This window comes from Vombatus ursinus, unplaced genomic scaffold (genome assembly GCF_900497805.2).
Source record: "Vombatus ursinus unplaced genomic scaffold, bare-nosed wombat genome assembly UNPS02014825.1, whole genome shotgun sequence".
NCBI classification, from domain to species: Eukaryota; Metazoa; Chordata; class Mammalia; order Diprotodontia; family Vombatidae; genus Vombatus; species Vombatus ursinus.
The window spans coordinates 1,740,903-1,757,094 of NW_020954603.1; the positions used below are offsets into that span (position 1 = coordinate 1,740,903).

General features: G+C 41.7%; 2 protein-coding genes across 4 annotated transcripts in view; both read left to right on the forward strand.

Annotated features, from left to right (window-relative positions):
* Positions 1-1,810, forward strand: part of LOC114024845 (cytochrome P450 4X1-like) — a 47,703-nt gene extending 45,893 nt beyond the window's left edge. The window contains exon 12 of one of the 2 annotated variants that reach the window (XM_027838043.1): positions 717-1,810. In XM_027838043.1, coding sequence (XP_027693844.1) covers positions 717-885 — 169 coding nt within the window. In that variant the 3' untranslated portion in view covers positions 886-1,810. The remainder of the gene's footprint in view (positions 1-716) is intronic. The other variant, XM_027838044.1, reaches the window with a different exon arrangement.
* Positions 1,811-13,500: 11,690 nt separating this feature from the next.
* Positions 13,501-16,192, forward strand: part of LOC114024931 (cytochrome P450 4X1-like) — a 45,240-nt gene continuing 42,548 nt past the window's right edge. For both annotated transcript variants that reach the window (XR_003566971.1, XM_027838188.1), the window contains exons 1-2: positions 13,501-13,758; positions 13,877-14,095. Coding sequence is in view for 1 of the 2 variants with exons in the window: in XM_027838188.1 (XP_027693989.1) it covers positions 13,684-13,758; positions 13,877-14,095 (294 nt within the window). In the remaining variant the exon portion in view is untranslated. The remainder of the gene's footprint in view (positions 13,759-13,876; positions 14,096-16,192) is intronic.

Consider the following 16,192-nt stretch of genomic DNA (forward strand, 5'->3'; position numbering starts at 1 on the left):
CAAACAGGGTAAAATGACTTACCCAGGATCACATAGCTAGTAAATATCTGAGGACAAATTTGAATTCATGAAGATGAGACATCCTGATTTCAAGCCTAGGATGCTATCCAGTGAGTTACCTAGCTGCCATCTTGTGGAAGATGCATTAGACTTATTCAACTTGACCCCAGACACCACAACTAGGAGCTTTGGGGTGGGGGGGGGAGAAGGAATACAAAGAGGCAAATTTGGGTGAGCAGTAAGAAAAAAGAAAAACCTCCCCGATGAGTACAGCTGTCCTGAAGTGGGAAGGGCACAGGGCATGTCTCCTCCCCAAAAGTGATTGAAAGACTCCATAGCCACTTGTTGGAACATGTTGTCGATATGGAGATTCTGACCCTGGCATGGCTGGATTAGATGGCCTCCTGAATCCTTTCCAAATCTGAAGTTCTGGAATGGTCCTTCCTGGGTTCCTGACCTGACCCCGGGATTATTTGGTACCTTCTGGTCCTTGGTTTACTTTTCTGTAAAATAAGGCGGGGGTAGGTGGGCTCGGTGTTTCTTTCCTAAATCTTTTGACTTAAATCCTTTGAACTAAATCCTAAACCTTTGAAACCTGAAGGCATTTTAGTCTTTCTCCCCAAACACTTAAGATTCCAAAGGCAGAGTGATTAAAGGGAAAGGAGCAACAAAACATGTTCATATTTTGTTTTCTCTTCTTTCCTTCCCTATCCCAGGAACTGCATTGGGCAGCACTTTTCCATGATTGTAATGAAGATGGGACTGGCCCTGATATTGCTCCGCTTTGAGCTATTTCCAGATCTTGAAAAGCCTCCCATCTTCTCTTCCCAATTGACCCTCAGTTCCAAGAATGGGATTAATCTGTATGTGAAGCCACTTCATTAGCCCAGCTGTCCTATGGTGCTTGATATCATGATCTTCAGCTATAGTCTTGGTGGATGGAGTAGGCAGAAGGCTTCAATCCTTTTCTCTGTGGTTTTGGAGTGAATTATATAATCCTAGATCTGGGCAATGGCTGAGGGGCTGAGGGTTTCTGGGGCCATGCCTTCCTAATTTCTTTTTTCCTGCTCAAACCACTATTAATGATGATGATGAACCTGGGTTCTCTGAATTCTCACAGCAATAGACCAAGGCTAGGGGGTCCTCCAGTGCTGAAAAAAAAATACTCAGGGAGTGGGAATTTCAACACCAATAATCCAAAAACCAGATAATCAAATGTGACATGACAAGAACAGGCATGGTTTTTAGGGTGGGAGTCCAGGTAGGGCTTTTCAAGACAGTGAAACACCTAGAACTGGTGGTGTCTCTCAGAGATGTGTGGTGGGAAGGAGAGTTGCTGGAATCTACTGGATTGCCATTGCAATGACACCAGGGTAGGAGTAGGCAGGGGTGGGGGTTGGACTCATTCCCTCCCTACCAGACTGAATGAGAGTCAAAAAAAAGTTCAGTTCAGAAGGAGAGCAAGCCATGTGTGGGTTGTTACTCCACTTGGGGTTGGGGATGAAAATCAAGAAACTTTCATCAGGAGTAAGGACATCCAATGAAGGCTGTGGACTTGAAGCTGGATAGGTGGCTAGCATTCCAGTAATGGTCTCTGCTGTACCAGTCCCTTCCTGTACCTCCAAGGAGGGATGCAGCTAGAATGGACTTAGCTTTGTTGAAACGTTCTTTCTGGGGGATCAGATAAAGATGACAAAGTGCCTTAACTCTCCCAACCTCATGCCTTCCACCTGGCCACCACAGTAGACATTCACTCCAAATTTTTTCCTGTTCTTCATGTTTGCTAAGTCCTGATTTAATTATACCATAAAACTGTCTTATTATATACATTATATACATATATACATATATATACATAAATAAAATGATGATCAATTACAACATCTTTGGAGGTATGTGTGTGTTTTCATTTTCTTTAAGTTGGAGATTGCAAAAGAGGGGAATGGTGACTGAGCATGGTATACTGTACAGGCTGAACAAATTGTCATTAAATCTGGATACCAAGTAGAGGATCAAGAATGATAAGAGAAAAAATTCTATTGATGTATTAATTTTTAAGTTCCTTGTTGTTATTGTTCAGTCATGTCTCACTCTCCATTACTCCATATGGGGTTTTCTTGGCAAAGATATGGGAGTTGTTTGCCATTTCCTTCTCCAGCTAAATTTACAGATGAGAAACTGAGGCAAACAGGGTTAAGTGACTGCTCAAGTTTACACAGCTTTTAAGTGTCTGAGGCCAGATTTGAACTTAGGAAGATGAGTCCTCCTAACTTCAGGCCCAGTGCTCTAACCACTACACCACCTACCTGCCCAATTTTTAAATAAACAGCCCAAAAGAAGTTATTGCTGCTGCTGTTGTTCAAAGATGGATCCATCCAGATTTGGGGTATCTTTGTTCTGTCTTGTTTTTAACCTTAAGTCAGTCACTATTGTAGCCTGGTAAAAGGCCAGTCTTCTTCCACTGATTCCATACATATATAGAGATGGCTATCTGCTGGGGTAGATTTGAACATGCTGAGTAGAGAATAATGAATTGACTTGTGGGAGGAGAAAGGGAGTGTCTGGACCCATCGGTAATGCTCACATTCCAAGGGTGGGAGCCACAGGAGGGAGTGAGGACCTCTTCCTCTTATTTTTACCTTTGACTCTCAAAGCCAAGACTATACAAAGCCTACTTAATGAATTATGTTTATCCAGGATTTTAAGAATCAAAGGGTGCTTTCTCTACTTATTGTGAGTTAGGGAGTGAAAGGATTGGCATCCCTATTTTACTGAGGAAGAGCCAGAGGCACAGGGAGAAAGGACTTGCCTAAAATGACACAGCTGGTAATCGTCAGATCCTAAATTCAAACCCAGATATGTCTTGCTTTCCAAATCACTATGTGATACTGAGCTGGGACAGCTGAAGTATATTTCAAGATCAAGTCAGGAATCCAGAACTCAGGAAGTCAGGATGAGGATGAGGATCTGTGAGCTCACAGACATGAAGCCCCTACTGCTATAGCAAAGCAAAGTTGCTATGAGTGACATCCTGCCCCCTAGGCTCCTGTCTTCAGAGCAGACAAGTAGCTTCCAGAGATAATGAGCCCAATTCAGATCTCATCACAAAGAGCCCCTTGTAAAGAAGGACCAGCCCACAAGGTGCAAACCCAATCCCTACATGCCTCTTATCTTTCATTGAGAGGAAAGTCACACTGTTGTGGAAAGTCTCCTCTGCTGGCCTGGCACACACAGAGACTTGCCTTGAGAGACATGATAGGTCTCTGTAAGGAAGAATATTAAAGTGGGAGAAGATGAATCAATTAGCCTCATTCTGCTGGGTTTCTTGACAGTGGAGATGACCCACAGAAGCATTAGGACTTGTTATCTTGGAGTCCACAGACCCCAAAGGGGACCATGGATAGATTTTAAGGGGTTCTTGGACCTTTTAGTGTTTGGACTTGGAACTTTTATAACTGTATTTCAACATAATTAATTTCATTTGTAATCCTGTATATTTTATTTTATGCATGTAAAAACATTATTCTGGGTATGGGGTCCAGAGGCTTCACCAGGATGCCAAAGGCATCCAAGATACAAAAAAAAGCCCAAGAAGTCCAGCATCAAGAAACATCTCAAGGTTATAATAATAAGTAATGTATAGCCCTCCATACCAGAAGTTATGAGACTTGGAAAGGGTTTCAGCAAAGAAAAACACACACCAAGAATTCAAAGATCCATAAATCTTTTATTATGGCTCATTTTTTACTAATTATATTTTCATTTGAGCTTTTATTTTAAAACAGAAGTGCAATAACAGTCATAAGCATAGAAAATCTATTTGGAAATATTCAGTATGCAGCTCTGGAGGAAGGAAAAGGAGGGAGAAAAGCACTCTGTTACTCTCCATTATTACCAATTCTGCTTTACCATTCTCCACTTCTTCCCTTCACCTTTCTGCCTCATAGTTGCCTGACTAACCTGCATCTTTTACGCACAAGAGTTTCCTGCTTTCTTTAAATCTTGTTTATTTGCTGCTGGAGTATATAGGGTGTTCAGGAGGACTAGAACCTCTGGTGTGAGGGTTGCTGAGTCCCCTCGGGGCTGCTCATTCACATTTGGTGTCCACCTGATTCATCCAGTTCTCACCTATGGCTTCAAGAAGCTGGAGCATGTGCTACATCATGCAGGCTAACCCAGGTTAAGGGTAACCAACAGGTCTCAAACATATTGGTAAGTTAGGGTGATATCTACCCTAAGCATGTGAAGACTTCCATCCCCTGGTGGAATAAGCAGATGAGAACAACTTGTTCTAATAGCCATGAAGGCAGCTGAACAGGCACTGTGGAGCACTTAGAGTCTGGTGAGACATCAAAGATGCCAAAGTTATCTACTGCATCCTGAGTCGCCACTGGTCATCCTGACTTTTGTCCTGCCACTGGACTTGGATAACTCAGAAAGAGAGAGGGAGGCTAATGACTTTGTGTAACTCTGTCTCACTTTAATACAATTCACAAACAAGTCAAGACATCACCCATGATATCATTGGTCTTCTTTGAAAATGAAGGATGAACAACAATTTGCTGCCTGTATTCTATTTTTATTTACTTTATTTATATTTAGTTTTCAACAGTCACTTCCATAAGATTTTGAGTTTTAAATTTTCTCCCACTCCCCCAAGATGGCATGCAATCTGATACAGGCTCTACTTATACATTCATATTAAGCATATTTTCCCATTAGTCATGATGTAAAGAACAATTAGAACTAATGGGAGGAACCACGAGAATGAAGCAATAAAACAAAACAACAAAGGAAAAGGAGAGCAAATAGTATGCTTCCATATGTATTCAGACTCCATGGTTCTTTCTCTGTGTGTGAACAGCAATTTCCATCATGAGTCTTTTGGAGTTGTTTTAGATCCTTGCATTGCTGTGAAGAGCCAAGTCTATCAAAGTCAGTCATCCCATAATGTGACTGCTATTGTGTGCAATGTTCTCCTGCTTCTGCTCATTTCACTCTGCATCACTTCATGTGTTTTTCCAGGTTTTTTTGAAGTCTGCCTACTCATCATTTCTTATAGCACAATAGTATTCCATTACATTCATTTACCACAACTTGTTCAGTCATTCCCCAATTGATGGACATCCCCTTGATTTCCAATTCTTTGCCACCACAAAAAGAGCAGCTATAAATATTTTTGTCCATGTGGGTCCTTTTCCCAATTTCAAAATTTCTTTGGAGACAGACCTAGAAGTTGTATTGCTGGGTCAAAGGGTATGCACAATTTTATAGCCCTTTGGGCATAATTCCAAACTGCCCTCCAAAATGATTGGATCATTTCACAACTCCACCAACAATGTATTAGTGTTCCAATTTTCCCACATCTTCTCCAACATTTATTATTGTCCTGTTTTGTCATGTTAGCCAATCTGATGTATGTGATGTGGTACCTCAGAGTCATTTTGATTTGCATTTCTCTAATCAATAGTGATTTAGAACATTTTTTCATATAACTATGGATAGCTTTAGTTTCTTCCTCTGAGAGAAATGCCTGTTCATATCCTTTTACCATTTGTCAATTGAGGAATGACTTGTATTCTTAGAAATTTGACTAAGTTCTCTATGTATTTTAGAAATGAAGCCCGTATCAGAGACACTGATTGTAAAAATTGTTTCCCAGTTTTCTACTTTTCTCCTAATCTTGGATGCATTGGTTTTGTTTGGGAAAAAACTTTTCAATTTAATGTAATCAAAATTGTCCATTTTGCATTTCATAATGTTCTCTATCTCTTGTATGGTCATAAATTCTTCTCTTCTCCATAGATCTGAAAGGTAAACTATTCCTTGCTCTTCTAGTATCAATCTTTAAATCTAAATTGTGTAACCATTTTGACTTTATCTTGGTATCGGGTGTAAGATGTTGGTCTATGCCCAGTTTCTGCCATACATTTTTCCAGTTTTCCCAGCAGTTTTTGCTAAATAGTGATTTCTTATCCCAGAAGCTGGAGTGTACCGGCCGCGCTGACCTTATGCCTGCCGCGCCGGACACTCCTCCTATAAGGAGCAGGATGCCAGAGTCATACTCACTCACAAGTCTTCGGTCCTCAACCGGATAAACACACAGAGACAAGCCATCGGGAGGCGCCAACACCAGAGCTTTATTCAGAGGCCATCACAGCAAGGCCAAGCAGGAAGGCCAGAGCAACAGAACAGGAGCCAAGAGAGAGAGTGTGATCTGACCACGCTCGTTCCTAAGTACCTACTAGCCCCTCCTCCCCAGCCCGCTTACTAGCCAATGATTGTAGGGTCAGATACCAGAAGGGGCTGTCTGAGTTTAGCACACCAAGGGAGAGGGAGTGACGTAGGAGGCTAGGACCGGATACAGGAAGGAGGTGTCTGGGATTAGTGCATAGACAGAGTACGTGACCTAGGAAGTCAGGAAGGAGGCGTCTGGGGTCAGTGCTACACAAAGGGACGCAGGAAGTCAGGAAGGTCATAGGAAGGAGGCGTCTGGGGTTGACGTTGCATATAGGGAGGGGACTAAGCAAAGGGAATTCTTCCTCTGCCGTCCCACTCCCACGTGGCACCGCCCCTTGCCTCAGGAGCACAAGCTCCGGCTGCTTCCTTGCACCCAGCTTATCTCACATAGCACTGCCCACTGCCTCAGGGCTTCTCCGTACCCAGCCCATCCCAGTTCACCACAACTCTGCCTACCACAGCCCCTGCCTCGATTTCCAAATACCCAGATCTTACCCTAATCTTGCCACGGAGCCCACCTGGTAGTTGCCAACATAGACAGTCCCTCACACTGGAGTCTTTGGATTTATCAAATAGTAGATTAGTATAGTCATTGATTGTTGTGTCTTAACCTATTGCACTGATCCACCACTCTCTTTCTTAGCCAGTACCAAGTAGTTTTGATGATTGCTGCTTTATAATACAATTTAAGATCTGGTACAGCTAGGCCATCTTCACTTGCATTTCTTTTCATTAGTTCCCTTGATATTCTGGACTTTTTATTCTTCCAGATGAATTTTGTTATTGTTTTTTCTAGCTCTATAAAATTATTTTTTGGTAGTTTGATTGGTATGGCACTGAATAAGCAAATAAATTTAGGTAGAATTGTCATTTTTAACATATTAGCTTGCCTACCCATGAGTAACTGATATTTTTCCAATTATTTAGATATGATTTTATTTGTATGAAAAGTGTTTTGTAAGTTTGTTCATATAGTTCCTGGGTTTGTTTTGGCAGGTAGACTCCCAAATATTTTATAATGTCTACAGTAATTTTAAATGGAATTTCTCCTTCTATCTCTTGCTGCTGGGCTTTGTTAGTAATATATAGAAATGCCAATGATTTGTGTGGGCTTATTTTATATCCTGCAACTTTGCTACATTTGTTTATTATTTCAAGTAGTTTTTTACTTGATTCTCTAGGATTCTCTAAATATACCATCATATAATCTGCGAAGAGCTTTGTTTCTTCTTTGCCTATTCTAAATCCTTCAATTTCTTTTTCTTCTCTAATTGCTACAGCTAACATTTCTAGCCCAATATTGAACAACAGTGGTGATAATGGACATCCTTGTTTCACCCCCCATCTTATTGGAAATGCTCCTAGTTTATCCCCACTGCACATAATACTTACTGATGGTTTTAGATAGATGCTACCTATCATTTTAAGGAAGACTCCATTTATTCCTATGCTCTCCGGTGTTTTTAGTAGGAATGGGTGTTGTATTTTGTCAAATGCTTTTTCTGCATCTATTGAGATAATCATATGATTTCTGTTAGTTTTGTTGTTGATATGGTCAACTATGCTGATAGTTTTCCTAATATTGAACTAGCCCTGCATTCCTGGTATAAATCCTATCTGGTCATAGTGTGTTATCCTCAAGATAAGTTGTTGTAATCTCTTTGCTAATATTTTATTTAAAATTTTTGCATCTATATTCATTAGGAAAATTGGTCTATAATTTCCTTTCCCCATTTTGGCTCTTCCCAGTTTAGGTATCAGCACCACATTTGTATCATAAATAAAATTTGGTCAGCTCCTTCTTCACCTATTTTCCCAAATAGTTTATATAGTATTAGAATTAGTTGTTCTTTAAATGTTTGATAGAATTCACTTGTAAATCCATCTGGCCCTGGGGATTTTTTTCTCAAGGAGTTTATTGATGGCTTGTTCAATTTCTTTTCTCTGAAATGGAGTTAAGTATTTTATTTCCTCTTCCATTAATCTGAACAATTTATATTTTTGTAAATATTCATCCATTTCATTAAGATTGTCAAATTTATTGGCATACAGTTGGGCAAAATATCTCCTATTGTTTTGATTTCCTCTTCATTGGTGGTGGATTCATCCTTTTCATTTTTGATGCTAGTAATTTGGTTTTCTTCTTTCTTGTTTTTTAATCAAATTAACCAAAGGTTTATTTATTTTATTGGGTTTTTTTTACATAAAACCAGCTCTTAGTTTTATTTATTAGTTCAATAGTTTTCTTAATTTCAATTTTATTAATCTCTCCTTTGGTTTTCAGAATTTCTAATTTGGTATTTAATTGGGGATTTTCAATTTGTTCTTTTTCTAGCTTTTTTTTAGTTGCATGCCCAATTCATTGATCTATTCTTTCTCTATTTTATTCATATAAGCATTTAGAGATATAAAACTTACCCCAAAGACTGCTTTTGCTGTGTCCCATAAGTTTTGGTATATTGTCTCATTATTGTCATTCTCTTGGATGAAGTTATTGATTGTTTCTATGATTTGTTGTTTGATCCACTTATTCTCTAGGATTAGATTATTTAGTTTCCAATTAATTTTTATTTTTTTATTTTTTTATTAATATTTATAGATGGTCTAAGCTTAAACCATCACATTTATTTTTTATTTTTTATTTTTATTTTTTTAGTGAGGCAATTGGGGTTAAGTGACTTGCCCAGAGTCACACAGCTAGGAAGTACTTGTTATGTGTCTGAGGCTGGATTTGAACTCAGGTCCTCCTGACTCCAGGGCCATTGCTCTATCCACTGCACCACCTAGCTGCCCCCCCAATTAATTTTTAGTCTATCTTCCCATGGCCCTTTATGACATGTAATTTTTATTACATCATGATCTGAAAAGGATGCATTTAATATTTCTGCCTTTCTGTGTTGGATTATGAGGTTTTGTGCCCTAGTACATGGTCAATTTTCATGTAAGAACCATGTACTTCCAAGAAAAAGGTATATTCCTAGTAAGTTTTTCACAACATGACTATTATGGAAGTGTTTTGCATAACTACACATGTATAACCTGTATCAAGTTGCTTGCCTTTTCAGTGAAAGTGGATGGGGAGGGAGGAAGGGAGAAAATTTGGAACACAAAGTTTTAAAAACACATATTAAAAAAATTGTTTTCACACGCAACTGGGAAATAAGAAATACAGGAAATGGGGTATCAAAATCTATCCTGCCCTACAGGAAAATAGAAGGGGAAGGGGATAAGAGAAGGGGGGAGAGATAGAAGGGTAGGCAGATTAGGGGAAGGGGTATTCAGAATGCATGCCATGTTGGGGTGGGGAAGGGGCGAGATGGGGAAAAAATTTGGAACTCAAAATCTTGTGGAAGTGAATGTTGAAAACTAAAAATAAATAAATTTGAAAAAAAAATAAACACCTTGAAAATTTGGAAAAAAAAAAAGGTATATTCCTTTCTGCCCCCATTCAGTTTCCTCCAAAGGTCAACCATATTTAACTTTTCTAAGATTCTATTGATCTCCTTAACTTCTTTCTTGTTTATTTTGTGGCTAGATTTATCTAGTTCATAGAGAGGGAGGTTGAGGTCCCCCACTAGTATAGTTTTGCTGTCTATTTCTTCCTGTATCTTCCTTAGCTTCTCCTTTAAGAATCTGGCTGCTATGCCACTTGGTGCATATATGTTTAATAATGTGCTGCCTGTATTCTTTTCTTTCCAAATAAAGATGAGGTGGTTTTTATGGTGCTCTGAGCAAGTGTTTACTTTATAAAGGAATAGATAAAGCAGGGGGAGGGGGATAGGTAAAAGGGAATCCATGAGACCAATTACTGTATACTTTAAAGAGTTAAAAGTTGTGAGCCTATTTTGAATTTGTCCTGGTGATGCAAAGCAGGGTGGGGGGGTGGGCTTCATTTTGAATGTAAAGAAGTTACCTCTGCTGGGGAAAAGTTGATGAAATATCTAGAAAAATCATAGAACTATAGAATGACAGAATTAAAGCTTGATGACTACTTGATCATCTAGTCTAACTCACACCAGCCCTATACATACTCTACCTAACAAGGGAGCCTCCAAGCTCTACTTGATGACCATGAAAAAGGGGGAGCCCAACATCCCTTGTCAGGTAGAGTATTTATGTATGTATGTATGTATATATATATATATATATATATATATATATCTTTTCATAATAGATAAAAACTGGTGAGTAAAGTAGTACTCACATGTTTGGGAATGACTAAACAAATCATAGTATAGGAAATTAATGGAATTTCGCCATAAGAAATTATGAAGTAGACAGTTTCAGAGGGAATTGAGAAGACTTCTATAAACCAATGGCTAAGTGAACAGAAGGAGGAGAATGATTTATATATAGATAACATCACAGCAGAAGAACAACTTTGAAAGATTTTTGAACTCTGAGCAAAGCAATCATAAACTAGGAGTCCAGAGGACCAAAGACAAAACATGATGCTAACCTCCTGCTAAAGAGGTGGTGGACTGAAAATACAGGAGGCATACATTTTTAGACATGGACAATATAGGGATTTGTTTTGCTGGACTGTGCATATTTGTTATATATAGGTTTTCTTTCTCTTTTTAATTGTTTTATGGTGGGGGGAGCAGTGGGAGAGAGAGAGATAATAAATGCTTGTAATTCCAGGTCTGGTACTTTATCCACTGTGCCACCTCGCTGCCCTATCAGCATAGAGATGGACATTTATTCCATGCTAGCTGATGAGATCACCAACTGAAGTAGTATAGAAGGAGAAGAGTGATGTTTTAAAAACCTAGAGAGAAGAAAGTATCAAGGATAAGAGGGTGATCAAGAGTGTCAAAAGCTGTGGAAAGGTGGAGGAGAATGAAGACTGAGAAAAGGCCATTGGATTTGGCAAACAAGATCATTGGTAACTTTGGAGAGAGCAATTTCAGTGGAAGGATGAGGCTGGTAATAGGACTAGGTGTTAAGTATTGTAGATAGCCTTTTCCAGTTTAGCCATAAAGGGCAGAAGAAATATAGGATGATAGTAGAGATGAAAGGATGAAGGGAAGTTTTTTTTAGGATGGGGGCCACATAGGCATGTTGGTAGGCAGTAAGAAAGAAGCCAGTAGACAGAGAGATTGAAAATAAATAACAGAGTCGGGGGTGACACAGGGAGAAGGGTCAGCCCAGATAAGGAGTAAGGCCATTTTTTCATGTAAGACAGTGGTAAAGGAGGAGAGGGGGCAGAAGGCATAATCTTCCTAAGCTTTCCTTTAAACTTAACACTCCTTTCTCTTCCACCTGTACTTACTGTCTTTTCATTCTGGGTCTATTCCTTCTTTTCACAGTAAAAATATATAATTATGAAATAAATTAATACACTCTGAAGAACGTATTAAAAAGGAAATGAGGGAGACACTCCCCTTATTTGTTCCCCAACTTCTCTCCTATCCTCCAATTATACACACACCCTTCACATAGCTGGTGGGGAGTGAGATACCACACTCATAGTCTCAGGCTGGGTATCACCAAAGGGAATTAAAAAGAGGAAAAGGCTGGCACCAGTGTTAGGCAGCCAGTCCCTCCAGAAATGAATGGAAATTCACGGGAGCTCTCTTTAGCAGAGTAGACAGTGTCCAAGAAAGGAAATGGGCAAAATCAACTGAAGCTGACTCGATTTTAGTCCAAAATTCAAATGCTCACAGATAAAGGTGGAAAGGCGACCTAGCAGCAATCAAAAACAGCCATGGCTTCTATCCTGATGAGCTCTCTTCACTTTCAAGAGAAGTTATATTTCCATATAGTGATGAAAGAGGGATAAACAATAATAATAATAACAGCACTTATATCATGCTTTAAACTGCACAAAGATATATGTGTGTATATCTGTCTATTTATTTATTGGATTTTCCCTAGAAAAGAGGTGCTATTATTATTTCTTCTTTACAGATGAAGAAACTTAGGCACATAAAGGTTAAATGACTTGCCCAGGGTCACAAAGCTAGTGTCTGAGGTCAGATTTGAACTCGGGTGTTCCTGATTCTAGGTCCATTGTGTCACGTAGCTGACCAGATGCTGAAGGTTCATTCCTATTCATCTCAACTCTGCCATTTTAAAGGAGGTGCTGATAAAGACCTGACTCTTGGCTCAAAAGCCTATGCAATAGTCTCAAAAATTCTGCCCTCGAGAAGGTAAGAAAGAAAGAAAGAAAGAAAGAAAGAAAGAAAGAAAGAAAGAAAGAAAGAAAGAAAGAAAGAGAGAAAGAAAGAAAGAAAGAAGATAACAAATACATGCAGTCCCACGTGCTGTATGACTGACAGAAAGAAAAAGTTAAGAGACCAGTCGGAGGGGCCAGCCCCAGCCATGACAGTTTGTCAGACTTAATGAGATCGTAAGCTAATACAAGTCATAAAGTGCATCTTTTCTAGGCTTACTAAATGATGGCAATGTGCATATTGAGTTGAATGAATTGATGGAACCACCTGGCTTATATTCCCCAGACTGTTGATTCTCAGGGCTTCCTTGGCGGGCTGGCAGCAACATCAGGCTGGAATCAAGGTCCCTATGGCTGGAGCTCCTAGGTCCAGAGACTTCACCCCTCGTAATTAGAACTATCCCCACCACCCCACCCAACCCCACGTACATTTTGTTAGCTGCTGGGAGTGAAGGAATCCTCTCATCCCTGGACTGGTGGGAAGGAGGCTGCCCCCAGTTAAGTAGATTTAAAGCCACAGACAGCTTCCGACATACCAACACAGAATGTCCACATTTGCCCAGCCTTTCGATCTTCCAAAAACAGGCCCCCAGCGCTCCCATTCTCCCACGGGGGTGCCTCCGTTTTAAGTGGTCTGGGGATCTCCCCGACCCCATTACATACAGAACAAATACAAAACAGATACAAAGGTGCTTGGGGGAGGGGGAGCCCCAGAGCCTGAGAAGGAGATCAGAAAAGGCCGAGTAAGAAAAGACCAGAGAATGTCCCAGGTGTGCAGGGAAGGGCAGTGTCCCTTACAGATCATCTATTTCACCACTTTCATTTGACTGAAGAGGACTCTGGATCAATCTCCCCCAAAGGCCTCATTTCACCCTGGCTAGATTGCTTTGCGAGGAAGGACTCAGCTTCCCTCCAGCTTTGGAGCAACAAAAGCCACGCACTCTTTTGCATTTTGTTCATTCTTTCTTTCTTTCTTTCATTCTCCACACCTCCTCTCCCCTCCCCCTGCCCCCCAGCCCCGCCCCGACCTGATCAGGAAACGTGTGCTATTAAGATTCCGGTAGTATTGCAGGTCGCCTGCCTCTTCCCGCGGGCTGGCCTGGGCTGCCTCTCCCTGAAGTTGACCCTCCCTTCTTTAGTGCCCCCCACTCCCTTTTCCTTTCACTGTCCCTTGCCCTTCTCAGCCATTTTCAAAGCAGAGGTTGGGAGGGGAAAACGCGAGAGAGGTGGTGCCGCCTGCAGGCAGATGATGATACGGGGAAGGGATGGATAGAAGGAAGTGCGGACGGACTGGAGGAGATGTAAAGGAAGGGCACTGGGATGAGCAGAGAGGAGGCTGGGTATGTAGGGTGGGGGAAAGGGCGGGGGTTTGTGGGGGGAAGGAGGCGGGGTTTTTCTGTGGGAGAGAGGGAGGGGACCTCAGCTCCTACAGAAAAACCTGCCGCCTGGCCTTCCCAGCTGAGCATCCCAGGAGCGCCAGGAGCCATGGGCTCGGATGCGGCCCCTTCTTGGCTGGAGACCCACTGGGCTCGGCCCTTGCACTTGGCCTTGACGTTCACCCTCGCGCTGCTGCTGCTGCAAGCCGTCAAGCTCTACCTCCGGCGCCAGGGACTGCTGCGAGCCCTGCGACTCTTCCCGGGACCCCCGACACACTGGCTCTATGGAAGTCAGAAGGAGGTAAGCAGGGGCTCTGGAGGGACTCCGGGCGGCCGGCCGGGACAGAGGGAGGAAGTGGCTGCTGCCCTTGGCCTGACTCCTCGCGAGGGCAGGTTCCAGGCCCGAGGGGGTCTCCCTCCGTAGGAGGCTGGAGGATAGAGGAGGGTCTTAAAAGCGATGCACAGGTCCTTTCTAAAGACTAAATGGGAGAGTCTGCCTGACAACTAATGACCTTCTCCCTCTTGCCCTCCTAGCATTCACATTGCCCTTTCCCAAGCCTTTCCCTTTGTTGTCCCAGCTCCTGGATGCCACACAGAGAACAACGGATGTAGATTCAGATGACCTGAGTTCAAATCCAGCCTGTACATTTTACTACTGTGGATCCGGACTTCCACTTGAAGTCATTCACCTAGCAACTTTACAGGCAAATCAAAAATTTGAGCCCAGGTCCTCGGTCCCCAGATGCAGAGCTTTACCGTCAGGATCCCATTCATCCAATTAAATTCAGCAAATATGCAGCATCTACTGTGTACTGGGCATTGTGGGAGGCTCCAAGTCTAGATCAGCCCCAGTCGGTGTCCCCAAGAAGCTCTGGTCTATCACACACATGCTGGAGAGCAAACACACACACACACACACACACACACACACAGCTGCAATCCCCAGTAGTCACAATGAGTGCCAGAGAGAAGCAAACACAATGGCCTCCAGGTCCCATTGCAGCATTAAGGAAACCCTCACCTAAGAGGAAATCTTTGAGTGAACCCTCGATATCTGGAGACTGATGCTTTAAACTTGGGGTGACAATGGGGCCTTTCTCTTAGCTTCTCTATCACCCTTTTCAAATTCACTACCAACTTTGGGGACTCTCCAGTACCTCCTACCCTATACATATACACAATCACTGACCACCATGGGGAAAAAAAACCCTAACTTGTAGTCAGATGACCTAGGCTGAGATTTTGCCTCCCCTTACTTACTGTCTATGTGTCTTTTGTGCTAGTCATTGACCTCCTCAGGACCTCAGCATCTCCATCTCTAGAAAGAAGGGGTTAGTTGCTCATCTGATGTGCCCTAAGACTATGATTGCATGACTCTCATGTGCAAGATTCACTCCTTAGCCATTTCAATGAGCTCTAACCCCAGTTCTCCTGGGGCTCATCCCCTCCCTCCACTGAAGTCCTCCTGAAATGTCTCATGGAGTATAGAGATGACCCTGAGTTCTACAAGGTTATGGAACTGGAGCATGGGCTGTAGTAGGTCTTACTTTACTAGGAAGACTCCAAATATATTCTGTTGACCTGTCACCCAAGGATCAACTGAACTAAATTTCCAAAGACATCACCAGATTGACCCTAGGGTAAGAAATCTTTTGGTAGCTTGTGAAGATGTGTAGAACTCTAAAAGAGATGTGATTTGTATTGGTTCTGAGCCCACCCACACACACTGAGTGAACCACAGGCCCTTGAAATGGTGAAGTCCGTCCTTCCCTTAGTGAGCTCATCTGTAAAGCTAATTCTGGTCAAAGTATTGTTAATGATAAGGATGATGATGATGATAAGGTTAGCATTTATGTAATACTTTAAGGTTCACAAAGCATTCTACAAATATTATCACATTTTATACAATGCTGTTGGGGGGGGTAGCTGCTATTATTATTATCCCCATATTGAGTCAGACAGAGGTTAAGTGACTTGCCAAGATCACACAGCTAGTGTCTGAAGAGGGATTTAAACGAAGGTCTTTCTGAGTCCTCGTCCAACGCTCTATCCCCTAGAATACCACCTAACTTCCTCTGAATAAGTGATCTTTCTCAGCTGAACCAATCATGCTAGAGAGGAGGGAAATTAGGATGGTGAAGGGCCTCAGCTTCATGTAATGAAAGACCATGAGATCCATTCAGGAAACTGGAATCTTTAACCTAGAAAAGAGAAGACACAGGAGACATGATGGCTGTCTTCAGGTATCTGAAGGACTGTGATATGGAATGAAGATCAGAATAGTTCTGACTGGCCCCAGAGGGCAGAACCAGGGACAATGGATAGATGTTATAGAGAAGCACATTTGGGCTGGATGTCAGAAAAATTCCTAATGAGGGTTAGCCCAAGGCAGAATGAA